Source organism: Lemur catta, chromosome X (assembly GCF_020740605.2).
Source record: "Lemur catta isolate mLemCat1 chromosome X, mLemCat1.pri, whole genome shotgun sequence".
NCBI lineage: Eukaryota > Metazoa > Chordata > Mammalia > Primates > Lemuridae > Lemur > Lemur catta.
Genome location: NC_059155.1, coordinates 10973766 through 10990067, shown reverse-complemented (window position 1 = coordinate 10990067; position 16302 = coordinate 10973766). Strand labels below are relative to the sequence as shown.

Below are 16302 nucleotides of genomic sequence, written 5' to 3'. Positions count from 1 at the left end.
TCCAATACAAAAGAGCATTCATACAAAAGCCACTAGGAAAATAAAGTTGCCCTACCCTGGGGAGGGGGGATAAAGTGGGGATAGTTAATAGGTACAAAAATACGGTTAGACAGAATGAATATTTGATAGCACAACAAAGTGAGTATAGTCAACAATAAGTTATGGTATACTTTGAAATAACTCAAGAGTAGAATTGGAATGTTCCTAACACAAATGGTAAATGCTTGAGGTTGATGCCTATTCCACTTACCCTAATTTGATTATTATACATTGTATGGCTATATCAAAACAACACATGTGCCCCATAAATATATACAACTTTTATGCACCCATAATTAAAAACCTTTTCTTAAAAAAAAGAAAATAAAATTCAACCTCCCTGACTGAAACCACATGGAAACCAGAACAATTTCCCCTACTGGATATTTAACATTATTAACTACTTTTCCCCCACCCAAATTACTTTTACACAGAGACACTTTATAACTCAAGTTGATACTATGAAAGTCCCAGCATACTGAATCAACAATAGTAGTGTAAATATGTAAATAACCTAATGGTTCACTTCAAAGTAATGATTTACTTTGGTTATATTCTGTTTGGAGACAGAGGACTGGACTTTAGGCTTAGCTCTTTCACTCAACTAGCTCTGTGACCTTGGGCAAATTGTTTGAAGTTTCTAGGGCACAGTTTCCTCTGAAACATAAGGGGACTGAACAACATAATCTCCCAGAGCTTCTCCAGATTTAAATGTTACAATTCTTACAATACCTGTTTAAAGTTGTCACAGCTTCAGCATCATCTTTACAAGTCAGCAGTTTGTCTAAATTGTAGTCAAGTATTGCCAATCCCAGTTGCAAAATGGCCTTTATTCCATCATAGAAGAAACAGTCCACCACATTCACTGCACTTTCAATAGGCAGCACACTAATAAAAAGTGTGAGGAACCATGAGAGAGAAACTGAGGAAAAGAATGTCATATCAGTCATGTGCTCTGTCAGCTGAGGGAGGTGATCCCTTATAAGTTCTTCAAAGACTGCCTGATCCACCAAGGCACCTAGAGAATATCAAAAGAAGTTTAACAGTAAACATCTTTCAAAAGGACTTGTTTCCAATAACTCCATACTTCTATTAGCATGCTGATATATCTCATCTCTCTTCCTTACATTATGAACTCCTTCAGTGCCTTTTCTATTTTTCATACATCTTTATGTCTGCTAATAGAGTCTCACATATTTAGGACTTGAGAAACACAATTCACATTCATTTGAAGAGTTATTTGTTGAGTCTTTATTATACACAGAGACCTGTAGGAGGTACTACAAGAGATATATCAATTAATAAAATGGTCTCACTTTCAGAGAACTTAGTATCTAGAACTCAAGATAAACACACCAATGAGGCTAGGCTCGGTGGCTCACGCATGTAATCCTAGCACTCTGGGAGGCCAAGGCAGGAGGATTGCTCGAGGTCAGGAGTTCGAGACCAGCCTGAGCAAGAGCAAGACCCTGTCTCTACTAAAAATAGAAATAAATTATCTGGACAACTAACAATATATATAGAAAAAATTAGCCGGGCATGGTGGCGCATGCCTATAGTCCCAGCTACTTGGGAGGCTGAGGCAGGAGGATCGCTTAAGCCCAGGAGTTTGAGGTTGCTGTGAGCTAGGCTGACGCCACAGCACTCTAGCTCGGGCAACAGGGCGAGACTCTGTCTCCAAAAAAAAAAAAAACACACCAATGACAATAACGAATGACAGTACAATCAATGATCTAGTCACAACACTGAAAGCTTATAAGGGTACAAAGGAGAGACCATCCATGAGTTTTAAGGTAAGGGATCACAGGCCTATAAATATTTGATGACTAAAGAAAATATTATACAATTAGAAAACTAAGAATTTGTCCTTCTTTCAAACCTTGCAAATATCTAAATAATTCATATAAATGTGGAGATTTTAAGCTGATTAAAATCTCCCTCCCATCAAGAAAACTATTAAAATCCCCTGGTAGCTCTAGGTACTTCAAATTACCATTGTTTCAGAGACTATAAACTTAAAATTTCCATTTTATTAAGAAAAAGACCAGGTATTTTATTTTAAAAAGCAACATAGTAAACAATCTTTCCAACTATACATTCAGTACAAAAAGCTCTTCTTTTGAGAATGTCAGGGAACGTGACATTTTGATATTGTTTGCATTGTGTATTATAACCTATTAGGTCATTAAATATGAAATGTCCAATTTCAAATCAAAAGTATAGTTTATTATATCTCAAACAAGAAGCAATAAAATTAATCAAAGTATGTGCCTATCGATGCAGTTTTGCCATCTTAATGGTAACTTGTTTATACCAGTAGCTAAGAAGCCCAGTGAGCAAGTGGCGATGAAATAATGAAAGGCGTTTTCCGCAGCTTGTTGAGAACTGAGTATTTTTCCTTGTAAGAAGTGATCCAAAGCCTAGAAGTGGTAGTCAGTTGGTGCAAGGTCTGGTGAATACGATAGATGACAGAGAGTTTCCAAGTCCAGTTTCTGTAGTTTGAGCAGCGTTGTTTGTGCGACATGCGGTTGAGCGCTGTCTTGCAAGAGGATTGGCCTGTCTCTATTGACCAATCTTGGCTGCTTAATCACAAGCATCCTCATCATTTTGTCCAATTGGTTGCAGTAGACATCCGCTGTAATCGACTGACCAGGTTTCATGAAGCTGTAGTGGATAATACCAGTGCTGGACCACCAGACAAAATTAGCTTTTTTTGATGAATATTTGGTTTTGGACTATGTTTAAGGTACTTCATCTTTATCCAACCATTGTGCTGAATGCTTGAGATCGTCAAACAGAATCCATTTTTCATCACATATAACACTACAGTGTAGAAATGGTTCACCTTTATGTCGTGACAACAAAGAAAGGCAGGCTTCCAGATGATTTCTCTTCTGACACTTGTTTAATTCATGTGGTACCCATCTATCCAACTTCTTTACCTTTCTGATTTGTTTCAAATGCTTCAGTATTGTTGGAATAGTAACATCAAACCTTGCTGCTACTTCACGTGTAGGTTGAGATGGATTCGCTTCTACTACAGCTTTTAGCTCATCATTATCCACCTTGGTTTCAGGTCACCCACGTGGCTCATTTTCAAGATTAAAATCACCAGAACGGAACTTCTCAAGCCATCATTAGCCACATCCTTCCAAAACACTTCATTGATATTTTGAGCTGTCTGTGCTGCATTGGTTCCACAATGGAACTCATATTTGAAAATCACACAACTTTTTTATTTATCCATAGTTTTGCAAACATTGCTCCAAAAAAATTTGAAAGATAATCACAAAGTAAACTGTGTGTTTGCAATACAAGGGATGTACCTTCACAATAAAATTAAAACAAGAAGTGTCAAAGTGAAATGTCAGAGATATTAACTGTCAAACTTAGTACTTAAGGAAATCGGACATTTCATACTTAATAACCTAATACTTCATCAGTTCTTCTATTTGACTAGTGATTGGATAGATAAGAGACACTGAAATTGTTTAGAAAAGAAATACGTGTCTGTATCTGAGTGTATGTTGAAGAGTGTTTTTTTTTTTTTGGTTTGTTTTTTTACCAATGATTCGACGATTAAAATAATCAGGCAACATCCGTTCACATACAGCAACCAGAAGCCAAAAAGCTTCTTCTTCTTTTGCATACAGAAGCAGCATTGAAGTCAAAATGTTCATTGCCTAAAATTCATAGAAAAAAAATTTTAAAAGTTAATATTGATCAGGTAATAACTATACTTCTTCAAATGTAATAGTTTTCAACAGTAATAAGAACTGAGAATAAGAAGTGTAATAACACTGAGAACTCTGAGCCAGTCCAAAATAAAACAAGGTGAAGTCAGGCTAACATTTGATAATCAGTTATTTTATATAGCAACATTCAAGGAAAATGAAGCAGTGATATCATGAATGTAGAACACAATAAGTAAAACCTATCTAATTTAGACAAATTTCAATGGGTCAAAAACCTTAATTATCACAAATCTGAGAAAAAACCCACATAATTTTTAAGAACATACTAAAAAACTGGAGAAAACAAACTTCATCTGTATTTCCAACTACCTATAGAAGAATAGCCCTTAGATGTCAATCATTCTCAATTATGTCCAAAATTAAACATTGTCTTCCCTATCAAGTAGAATTCTTATCTATTCTAATTTTGATCATATTAGAAACCCTATTATTTGCTACATCCAATTTTTTTTTCATATCCTAGAGTTTCTTCTTATAAAACATCTTTTAGATTTGCTTTTTCCTATTTCCACTACCACCCTAACTTTCTGCTTCTTCTAATCTATCTGGCATACAAATGTCAGATCACTACTTTTATATACATTGCCACATCCCTTATTATAAAGATAATAAACTCTTAATGTATAGAATTTGGAGAGAATGGAAAGGTGTGAAGAAAAATCAAACCTCATGCATCCTACCTACCCAGAGATTGCCACTGCTAACAAGTTGATCAATTTTTCTGCAGTTTCTTCCTTCCTTTTCTCCTTCTAAAATTTACATAAAATTGTATACTAAATATTTTTTTCACTTAGCACTATATTGTACACATTTGATGCCATTAAATATTCTTCTAAAACAGTATTTTTAATGATTGTAAAATAATCTGAGATGGATATAATATAAATTATTTAACCATTCTGCTATTGTTAGGGACAGAAAAACAAGTGAGAGGTAATAGAAATCAGAAAAACAGAAAGAAGAAAGCAGTTATAGAAAAACAATAAGGAGTAAATGGTTGCAGAAAAATAAAAAAAAGGGAACAGTTATTTCAGTCTTAAAGAATGGGGTAATTAGGCCATGAAACACTGACCACCAGGGAATGAAAAAACACCATAAATGGTTATGGAACTTTTCCCATCATATATATACTAGAAAGAATTACTGGAACATAATCTTTAAGTCATGTCCAAACATAGAAAGAAGCCAGTCCCCCAAACAGTGACATATAGTTATAAATAGTTATAACTAATTTTTACCTAAACCTAACATATAAAAGGAAAAACAAAGAAGTAGACAGTGTCTTCTCCACTTGCGGAGACAGCCATTTCCCCTTAGGAAATGTACTTTCGCTTTGCACCCTTAAACTTTTCTTACAATAAATTCTTCACGCATACTTGCTGAGTGTCTGTCATCTCTCTCCATTTTGCGGGTCAAGGCTTGCCATTCCTCCAAGCCAGGACCCCAAGAACTGGGGAAACACTTCAAAGTCCAGCCATGGACTGAACCGTGACACTATTGTTGAACATTTAGGTTAATTCCAATTTTTTTACTATTATATTAATATATAACACTGCAATGGATATCTTTGTATACAAATCTTCATCTAAATGTTATACTATTTTCTCGGGATAGATATCTAGACATGAAATTATTTGGTCAAAAGGGTATTTTTTTAAGAGACTTGATATTATTGCCAAATTGAATTTCAGAAAGACAGTACTGATTTATATTTTGGACCAATAGTGTTTGAATGTTTATTTCACTGCACCTTTGCCAATATTGAGAATTGTACTAATTATAATCATCTTTGTTGATTTGATAGTGAAAATGGTATCTCACTGTTTTAATTTGAATTTCTTTGAGGTTGAACTTTCTTTTTCAGGCTTTATTATCAATTCATATTTTCTCTTCTGTGACTAGTCCTTTCATGTCCATTGCTCATTTTTATACTTTAACACCTTTCTTATAGATTTACATATTAAGTATGTCAATTCCTTGCCATCTCTGGCACAATGTTTGATTTCAACCTTTGCTTTTACTCCATCACTTTCCTGTGCAATAATCCATAATGACAGGGATATAGTGGAAATAGCAGAGTAAGGGACTTTCAAAAATGCTCTTCTCTATAAAAGCAACAAGAACACTGTTAAAAATCATCAGAATTGGGTTAAGAAAAAAAAATCATCAGAATCAATTTTTTTATAACTCTGGAAATTAACCAAGAGCTTACAGCAATTCAGGTAGCATTTATTTAAGCAAATGACTGATTCTCAGCAAGAACAGTGAGCTCTGTGGCATTTTAAATTGCCCTATTGCCATTCCCCCTCCCCAGTTTCAGGGAACAACACCCAGTAATCATGGTGAAAACTAGTAACCTAGCAAACGCTGGAGGGAACAGAATGGGGTTGGAGCTCCTTCAAAGCCCCATTCCCAGAGAATTGTCATTATTTGACCCATCTGGTGATTCCTTGGAAGACTCCTCTCACAAGGCTGTCTTTATTTGACCTGACACAGAGTTCATCTAGTGTAAACAGCCTCTTCCCCAGGGATGTTTGTTGAAAAAAGAGGCAGTTGTTGGACACGTGGCTATCTGAGGCGGTGGATAGTAGCTGTGCCAAAGAATATGCTAACAAAGGGTTAAAAGAAAAGCTGGGGGTTTTGAAAAACCTTGACACATTCCTGGGAACCTAGAAGGCCATCTACATGCATACGGCTTTAAGCATACTCATAGCTGTATGTATGCTTAGAAAAGTACAGAAAAGACCTAAGCCTTCACCTCTGGCTAATCTTGAGGCTCCGCACAAGCAGAAAGTGACAGAGAACAGAAATAGAGAAAAATCAACAAAACCAAAGTTTGGTTCTTTGAAAAGATTAAAGAAAAAAAAAAGGACCGAAAACATTAAAACACCTTTAGGTAGCCTAACCAAAAAGATAAAATAACCCCAAAGAGAGCAAGAACTAGAGAGTGAGAGAGCAAGAGCATGTAAGAACAAGAGTGAGAGAAGGAACTCAAATTATTACAATCAGAAAATAGAGAACATTACTACCAACCTCACAGAAACAAAAAGGATCATAAGGGAATATGATGAACAATTATATGCCAACAAATTAGATAACCTAGGTAAAATGGACAAGTTTCCAAAAAGCAGAAATTACTGAGACTAACTCAAGAGGAAATAGAAAAATCTGGCTGGGTACAGTGGCTCACACCTGTAATCCTAGCACTTTGGGAGGCTGAAGCGGGAGGAACGCTTAAGCCTAGTAGTTCAAGGCTGTAGTAAGCTATGATCATGCCACTGCACTCCAGCCTGGGCAAAAGAGTGAGAAATTGTCTCAAAAAAAAAAAGAAGAAATAGAACAATCTGAATAATTCTGTAACAAGAGATTGAATTAGTAATATTTAAAAAAAAATTCCCACAAAGAAAATGCTAAGAACAGATGTTTTTTTATCCAAGATGGTAGAGGCTTTGTTAGCATGCCTCACCCACTTGGAGACAGCAAAATAGTGTGTAGACAGTCACACTGTGAACTTTTATCCAAGAAGGAACACGGGACCTCAACAACAACAACAACAAAAAAAAAACGAAAGAAACTTCGGATACTGTGAAAAATACAGTGGGCAGCAGCCCACACTGCAGATTCAGCAGAAAACTGTGAGTCTGTCTCCGCAATACAGGTTCCACTGGGGAGTTGTGCAATGTAGGCCAGGGGGGCTCCTTGATCCTACCAAGCGCTGGATCTGACTTGGGGGGCAGTGGGGAGGCAGTGAGAAGGGGAAGCATCAGAAGTACTTTGCAATGTGCTCCTAGATCCTGCACTGACATAAGGAGGCCATTCTGATCCTAACTCATATGGGGCTGCGTAGAAATCTGCCAGCCAACACAGGCCGCAGTCACTGGTTGGGAGATGCTCCAAACTGAGATTTGCTACTCCCACTCTCATCTTGAGTAGGGGAGGAACCCTCATGGCCAGAACTGAGAAGTGCGGTGTGGGCTCATGCCTCAGGAGCTGGGCATCCCATCACTTCAAGGGACAGACTGGGAGAGGTGTGGCCTGGGAGCCATGTTTTTTGTTCCTAGCAGGGAGTTTTGCAACCTGGAGCAATTTCGCAACCTGAGCACAGACTGCTGGGGACTTGGCTGACTATTTCAGCTTGCTGCCAGTGGCTGGTCATGACAAAAACAAAAATGCAATAAAAACAAAAACAGACAAATGGGACTTAAACTGAAAAGCTTCTGCACAACAAAAGAAATAATCAACAGAGTGAACAGACAACCTATACAGTGGGAAAAAATACTTGCTAACTATGCATCCGACAAAGAACTAATATCCAGAATCTACAAGGAACTCAAACAACTCTACAAAAAAGTCCCAAATAAACCCATTAAAAAGTGGGCAAACTATCTTCTGAAACTGTTTCATGAAAAAAGAAAATAAAAGTGGGCAAAGGACATGAACAAACATTTTTCAAAAGAAGATATACAAATGACAAATAAACATATGACAAAATGCTCATCATCGCTAATCATCAGAGAAATGAAAATCGAAACCACAATGTGATACCATCTTACACCAGTCAGAATGGCTACTATTAAAAAGTAAAAAAATAACAGATGTTGGCATGGATGAGGAGAAAAGGGAATGCTTATAAACTGGTGGTGGGAATGTAAATTTGTACAACTTCTATGGGAAACAGTACAGAGATTTCTCAAAGAACTAAACGTAGAACTACCATTTGATCTACCAATCCCACTACTGTGTATCTACCCAAAGGGAAATAAACCATTATATCAAAAAGACACCTGCACTCATATGTTTATCATAGCACAATTCACGATAGCAAAGGTATGGATTCAATTTAAGTATCAATCAAGGGATGATTGGATAAAGAAAATGTGACACACATAGACGCACCATGGAATGCTACTTAGCCATAGAAAATAATGAAATCATGTATTTTGCAGCAACATGGATGGAACCGGAGGCCATTATCTTAAGTGAAATAACTCAGAAATAGAAAGTCAAATACCGCATGTTCTCACTTATAAGTGGGAGCTAAATAATGTGTACACATGGACACAGACAGTAGAATGACAGACATTGGAGACACAGAAGGGTGGGAAGATGGTAAGGGATAAGAAATTACTTAATGGATAGAAAGTACACAATTCAGGTGATGGCTAAACTATAAGCCCAGACTTTACCACTATGCGATATACCCATGTAAACAAAACTGTACTTGTACTCCCTAAATCTACCAAAAAAAAAAAAGAGGGGGGGCGGAGAGAGAGAGAGAACAGATAGCTTCACTGAAAAATTCTACCAAACATTTAAACAAGAATTACCACTAATCCTTCATAAACTTTTCAAAAAAATAGGAGATAAGGAAGCACTACCCAACTTATTCTAAGAAACCTTGATACCTAAAACTAGACAAAGATATCACAAGAAAATATATATCAATATATCTTATGAATATAAATATAAAAATCCTCAACAAAATACTAGTAAACTGAAGATCCCAAAGACCATGTGGGATTTATTCTGGGAATGCAAAAGTGGTTCAACATATGGAAATCAATCAACATAATATACTGTTATTAAAATAAAGGGGAAAAAGCACATGATCATCTCAATGAATACAGAAAATTCATTTGACAAACTCTAACACTCTTTCATGATAAGAACACTCAACAAAACTAGGACTATAAGGGAACTTCCTCAACCTGATAAAGAGAATCTACAACAACCCACAGCTAACATTATATTAATACTTTATGGTGAAAGACTGATTGCTACCTCTAAGATAAATAACAAATAAGGATACGCATTCTCACTACTTCTATTCAATACTGTGCTGAAGGTTCTAGCCAGGTCAATTAGGCAAGAAAAAAGGCATCTAGATTGGAATGGAAGAAGTAAAACTGTTCAGGTTCCATGATTTTGTATATAGAAAAAACCCGAAGGAATCCACAAAAAATCTACTAGAATAAATATGCTCAGCAAGGTTACAGGATATGAGATCAATATACAAAAATATCAGCTGTATTTCTATATACTGGCAACAAATGATCCAAAAATAAAATCAAGAAAACAATTCCACATATGACAATATCAAAAAGATTAAAATACTTAAAGGAAATACATCTGTGCTCATGGATTGGAAGACTTAATATTGTTTATATACAATACTCCCCAAGTTGATCTACAGATTCAATGCAATGACTATCAAAATCCCAGCTGGCATTTTTTCTCTTTTTTTCAGAAATTGACAAGCTGATCCTGAAATCCATATGGAAATGCAAGGGACCCAAAATAGCCAAAACAATCTTATGAAAGAAGAACAAAGTTAAAGGACTCACACTTCCTGATTTCTAAACTTACTACACAGATATAGTAATCAAGATAGTGTGGTACTGGCATAAGGGTAGAAATATAAATCAATGGAATATAATTGAGAGTCCAGAAATAAACCCTAACATTTATTGTCAATGATTTTCAGCAAGGGTGCCAAGGCACCTTTCACATGTACTGAGATGGCTGCAATCAAAGAGAGACAATAGGAAGCACTGTTGCCGAGGTTATGGAGAAATTGCGACACTCATACATTGCTGGTGGGAATGTGTAAAATGGTGCAGTCTCTTTGGAAAATAGCTTGGCAGTGCCCCAAATTGTTAAACATAGAGTTATTATATAACCCAGCAATTTCACTTCAAGGTATATGTATATCTACAAAATCAAAACCAATGTCCACACAAAAACTTGTACACAAATATTCATAGCAGCATTATTCATAACAGCCAAAACATGAAAACAACTGAAATGCCTATCAGCTGTTGAATAGTTTAACAAAATGTGGTATATTCATACAATGGAATATTATTCAATCATAAGAAAAAATGAAGTACTGATACATGTTACTACATAGATGAACTTTGAAAACAATATGCTAAGTGAAAGAAGGCAGACGTAAAAGACCACATATTGTATCATTCCATTTAGATAACATATCCATAATAGGCATATTCACAGAGACAGAAAGTAGATTAGTGATTGTTTGGGTTGGGCACAGAAGAAATGGGGAGTAACTGATAACAAGTATAGGTCTTTTTGGGGTAATGAAAATGTTCTGGAATTAGATAGTAGTGAAGGTTTGCCAGCTTTGTGAATATACTGAAAACTACTAAAGGGGTAAAGTTTGTGGTGCATGACTTTTATCTCAACATAGATAGATAGATGGTAGATAAAGACAGATAGACAGAAAGACAGGTAAGCAAGCTAGCCAGCCACAATGTGTCTGTATGGCTCACATGGGTTTTTTATCAAAAGCAATAAATCTTGCTTACCATATTAAATTCAAATTCTTTTCCCAGGCTTTATAAAAAATTCTCCATGATGTTGTCCCACACACTTATTTATTTATTTTTTGATTCCATTGTGAACCTAGCCAGTTTTATCTCCAAGGCAGGCTTATTCTCACTTGAATGGTATCGTTCATAGTTACCTTAACTCAGAATAACTTTGCTCCTGCCCTCCATGTTTCTAAATTTGCTCTCATCTTTTAGAAGTCAAAATCAAGTCAAAACCTACTTTGAAACTATCTTTAAACTACTGTATATATAACAGATAACATCATAGGCTCTCTGAAGGTAAGCTCCTTGAGAAAAGATGCATTATGATTCTTTTGTACCTTTCAGAGACTCTAAAATATGCTAAAAAATACTTGCAATTTAAATGGTCCATTCATTTAAATTGTTTTTCAAAAAAATCTCTATTGATAAGTTTCAATGGATAGATAGTATTGATATGTAATCATTATGGGTGCTCAACCCATTATAAATGAATGTACGATACAGAGTGCTATCTATCCACACAATCCAATCTCCCCTTCTATAATAGTTGCACATATGTCTGCTCAGCCACACTACATTTCACAGACTTCCTTGTGAATAGGTATACCCATATGACTAAGATCTTCCAATAGAATGTGGCTGAAGTGATGTGTGCTTTTGTCAGGCCTTGCCCATAAATTCTTCCATAATTGTTTCTCCATGCTCTCTCCCTCTTTCTGCGAGCGCTAGTGGCAATGAAAATGTACCTCGGAAGCCTTGTTTTGAAGATAACAAAGTCTTCTGTTAGCCTACAGCCTAAGTCTCTGAATAATTTCATGGAGAAGAGCTGTTTACCAACCTGAACACTCACTCTCCTCTGTTTGTTCCTTTAAGAAACAGACTTCCATTGTGTTTCAGCTATTATCTATTTGTGTTTGTGTTAACAGTCTAGCCTACCCTACTTAATACACTGTGCTCCTAAATATTTTTTCCAATGATTCCTCCACTGCTCCACTGCCTACAGAATAAAATCTGAATTCCTGACCTATCCCAATCTACCTTATTGATTTTTTTCTCCAACTACTTTGCTTCATTCACCCTACACTTCCACTAAACTAAACAGAGCATGGTACTATATACATTCTACATTTACTTCTATCTGTGCTGGGTTACACTGATCCCTTCTCCTAGAATTCTCTTCTTTATTATTTTTTTTACATAAAATGTTCTCAACTTTTGCTCCCAAAGGTGTTTCTCTGTCAAACATTTTCATTCATTGAAAGAAAACAGCTTATGATGCATCTTTAAGAAAGCATGCTTACATTAAGAAACATGTTATAATAACATATTCTCAATGTTTGCTTCCAAAGGGGTTTCTCTGTCGAACACTTCCATTCATTGAAAGAAAACAGCTTATGATGCATCTTTAAGAAAGCATGCTTACATTTGCCTTTTAAAGCTGGATATGTAACTTGTCATAATAAGTGCCAATGCAGAAAGAAACATGTAATAACATGGTCTCAACATTTGCTTCCAAAGGTGTTTCTCTGTCAAACACTTACATTCACTGAAAGAAAACAGCTTATGAAGCATCTTTAAGAAAGCATGCCTACATTTGCCTTTTAAAGCTGGATATGTAAACTTGTCATAAGTACCAATGTAGAAAGAAACTCAATATTTGCTAAAAAAAATATTTCCTTCCATCTTCATATGTCCAAAATTCACCAATTTTTAAAACCTGCAAATGTTACCTCTTCCACGAAGCCTTCTCTAATTCCCCCAGATGAAAATAATTTCTCTTCATTATAATACTGACAGGACTTATATTTCTCTAAGTTTGTCTCAGTTGTTTTTCAGTTTCCCAATGAATATGCTTTAACACCTACTAGTCTCTATACTTTTAAGGTCAGGATCCTTATCTGATACATCTTTATATAGCCTTAAGTATCTAGAATAGTATATTTTACAAGCAGGAATTCAATAAACATTTGTTAAATGAAAAAGAAAAAGAAAGTAATGAAATATCAAGTCTCCTAAGTATTCCCACTATCATCCTACTTACATTAATACCATTTGTTATTAACCTCACTCCAACCTCTGTCCTTATCACAATTTCCAAATTAGTAGAGTTGAATTCAATGTGATTTTATCATTTGGAACATGTGCACAATTGGGCTCATAGTGAAGTCATACCTGGCAGTATCCAATTTTGGGATTCCTGTATGCATAAGCAGTAAGTACCCGCCTCAAAGCAGATATACCAGTGTCACTTTGAAAGGCTGGGTGCTCAGGCAGGGAGCGACGCAAATCACGTTCAATTTCTTCAGTAGCCAAGTTGGAGGTCCCTAAGGACTGCTCAACCACTTCAGCATAATAGCCAGGATTAGTAGCCATGTCATTAACAGCACCTGTGAAGATGACGGCATTAACTAACATACAACAGAAGAGGAATATATTAATAATACAGCTACTATTTGCATATATACATGAAGAATTGGATTTCATTACCTTGAAATTTAGCTTTATGCTCAAGTGGTATCTGAGCACAAAAGAAAAGAATAAACTTGGTAATGAAATGGGGGCAAAAAACATGAAAAGAAAACAGCTTCACACTAGAATCTATAACATCAAGGTACTAATCTTATCCAACAGAATAACATTTTCATGAGCTGTTCTCCCCCTCAACTTTCCTTTGACACTAGAGATAGAGATTTTCTCCACATTACACATATCTTGCCTAATAAACTAACCTTCTCAGATACTGGAAGTGTGGACATATAGATAAGTACACATAATTACTTACCTCTCTCTTTGACTAGTCTGAACTCAAGATGAGTAAGACTTTGTCCTAGCCATTTTTGTAATTGTGTGCTGTTAGCTTAGTGTATAACCACTAGAAAAGGCATAGTTAATGACTATTAGATGAATAAAGTGAATAAATGTCATACCTGAAAAAAGCATCCAGAGTTCTCCTCTTAAGGTCTCTGGAATCCCTCTTACAACCAGATCTCGAGTCTTTTTGGTCCGAAACATGCTAACACCACGCCCACATTCTGCAAATAGGATGTTCCATGACTGTTCCTTCATCTTTTCTTTCAACTGTAACAGAAAAATCAAAGCAACTAAACCTGGTGAGAAATTAACTTCTTTAAAATAACTTGCCTACCCTCTGTACCCTGAAGCAACATCTACGGAAACCAAGAACATAAAAAATAAAAATCAGTATTCTCACAGGGGTGAAACACTGGAACCTTGTCATCACAAAAATCTTTTAAACTCATGTGAGCATCATAATAGCTTTAATTTACTATTACAATTCTTAGCTTAACTCATATAAAAATGGTAGAAGCATTATACTTAGGAGGTAAAGCTTTGAACCATCATTCTTCTCAAATCACCTCTATTTCAGGACAGATTATTAGAAATCCATGCAAATAAAACCCAATGTCAATAAATATGTACAAATATTATGTATCCATTAAAAAACCCAATGTCTAACTTTTACATTTTATCTTCATTCTTGATAATAGTCCTTGTGTATAGTGGAACTAATAAGTCACACATTGGTACTTGTTGGAAAACCTTTTCAAGTCCCAAAAGAAGAGTTTTCAATTGTGGAAGCTTCTAGTCTACTTTAAGATTTTTATTTTTCATCAACAGTTTCAGTCCATAGATTTAAACATTTTGTTTCCCTACCATTTTAGAATTAAGATTCTCCAAATTCTGAGGGTGAAATACTGTCATTAAGGCTTCAGTGTTCACAGTTTTACTGCATTCTCTCTGACATGTCAAAGATTGCACCTCAAAATTATCAGATGGTCCTGTAGAGTCAGAACTAATACCAGGCTGAAAAAGAAAGAATGTAATTATCCCAAATGCACACTTAAAAGTTTCTGCAAGAAAAAAGTGCTAATGTTTTATCTGTCATTTATAAACCACAACATGTATACATATCAAATATTAAAGCCATGTCTCAGACATTGTTTTCCTAGTAAAATTAGAGATATCAATAAACTGACTTCTAAAATGGCAAATTCAGAATCTCCATGAACACCCTCTCCAACAAAACAACAAAATACTGGCAAAACATTCAAAATAAATCATTTCAGAATACTGAAGTTAACCAAAGGCACAGAACAAATTGTAAAGCACCTATTCAAGAAAAACTAATGAATCTCAGTACGAACAGCAGAGTCTGTGGGGCTTTAACTTGAGGCTATTCCCATCCTACCACCCTTCCTCCCAAGCTCAGAAGTATAATAGCCATGAAAACCAGCAGTATGACAGCCAGTATATCTTTTGGAGCTTCATTAAAAGCCCTATCCCCAGAGCATAGTCAATACTTTGACCAAACTAGCAACTTCCTGGGAGCAGACCCTGGAAAACTCCGTTCCCAGGGTGTCATTATCATTTGATTTGATTCACAGCTCAACTTGGTGAAAAAAAACTCTGTTCCCAGGGCATTATAGGAAATAGCAATGTGCTGGTAACATCACAACTGCCTAAATGTGTGATTTTAGCCTGGGCAAACAAGAGCCCAGCTAAAAATTTAAAACAAAGACCTGAAAAACCAGAAGACCATATGGAACTTTGAAAGGCTCCAACATATTATTGGAAATCTAGAAGTATGCACATAGGTGAGCATGTCCAGAAAAGAAATGGGAAAGAAGGCCCCAGTCACTCAACTCTGGCTGTCTCTGAAAGAAGGAAATGAAAGCTAAGGCTGATTTGTAAATTGCTTGAAGTTTGAGGTACACCTTCATGCAAAGGTTCTCTTGGAAAAAAGATGGAAGACTTAACGGCATAAGGCATTTAAGGAAATCTTCTGAACCATCAATGAATAACCACTAAATTATACTGACTCAGGGGTGATCCAAGTAAACCAGGCTTAAAAATAAAAACAAGAACTTAAAAACAAAAGCAACTAACAGAAAATGTCCCTAAAGGGGCCCAGTTGTGGATTTCATAAACAAAGAACGTAAAGCAGCTATTATAAATGTACTACTCAAAGAAGTAAAGGAAACTATGTTTAAAAAAATAAAGGACCCAATAAAAAGTGGTCAAAAGATCTAAACAGACAGCTCATCAAAGAAGATACAAATGGTAAATAATCATATGAAAGATGGCCAACATGTGTCATTAGGTAATTGCAAATTTAAACATTGCACACCTATTAAAATGGCTAAAACCCAAAA

At 35.7% G+C, this 16302-nt stretch overlaps 1 protein-coding gene across 1 annotated transcript in view; it reads right to left on the bottom strand.

Moving 5' to 3' along the window:
• The window catches only part of TBC1D8B (TBC1 domain family member 8B), a 63793-nt gene that overhangs the window by 15464 nt on the left and 32027 nt on the right, over positions 1–16302 (bottom strand). The window contains exons 8-12 of the mRNA XM_045537902.1: positions 14804–14953; positions 14056–14206; positions 13301–13515; positions 3605–3722; positions 772–1057 (exon numbers count right to left, since the gene is read on the bottom strand). Of these exons, the coding sequence (XP_045393858.1) occupies positions 772–1057; positions 3605–3722; positions 13301–13515; positions 14056–14206; positions 14804–14953 (920 nt within the window). The remainder of the gene's footprint in view (positions 1–771; positions 1058–3604; positions 3723–13300; positions 13516–14055; positions 14207–14803; positions 14954–16302) is intronic.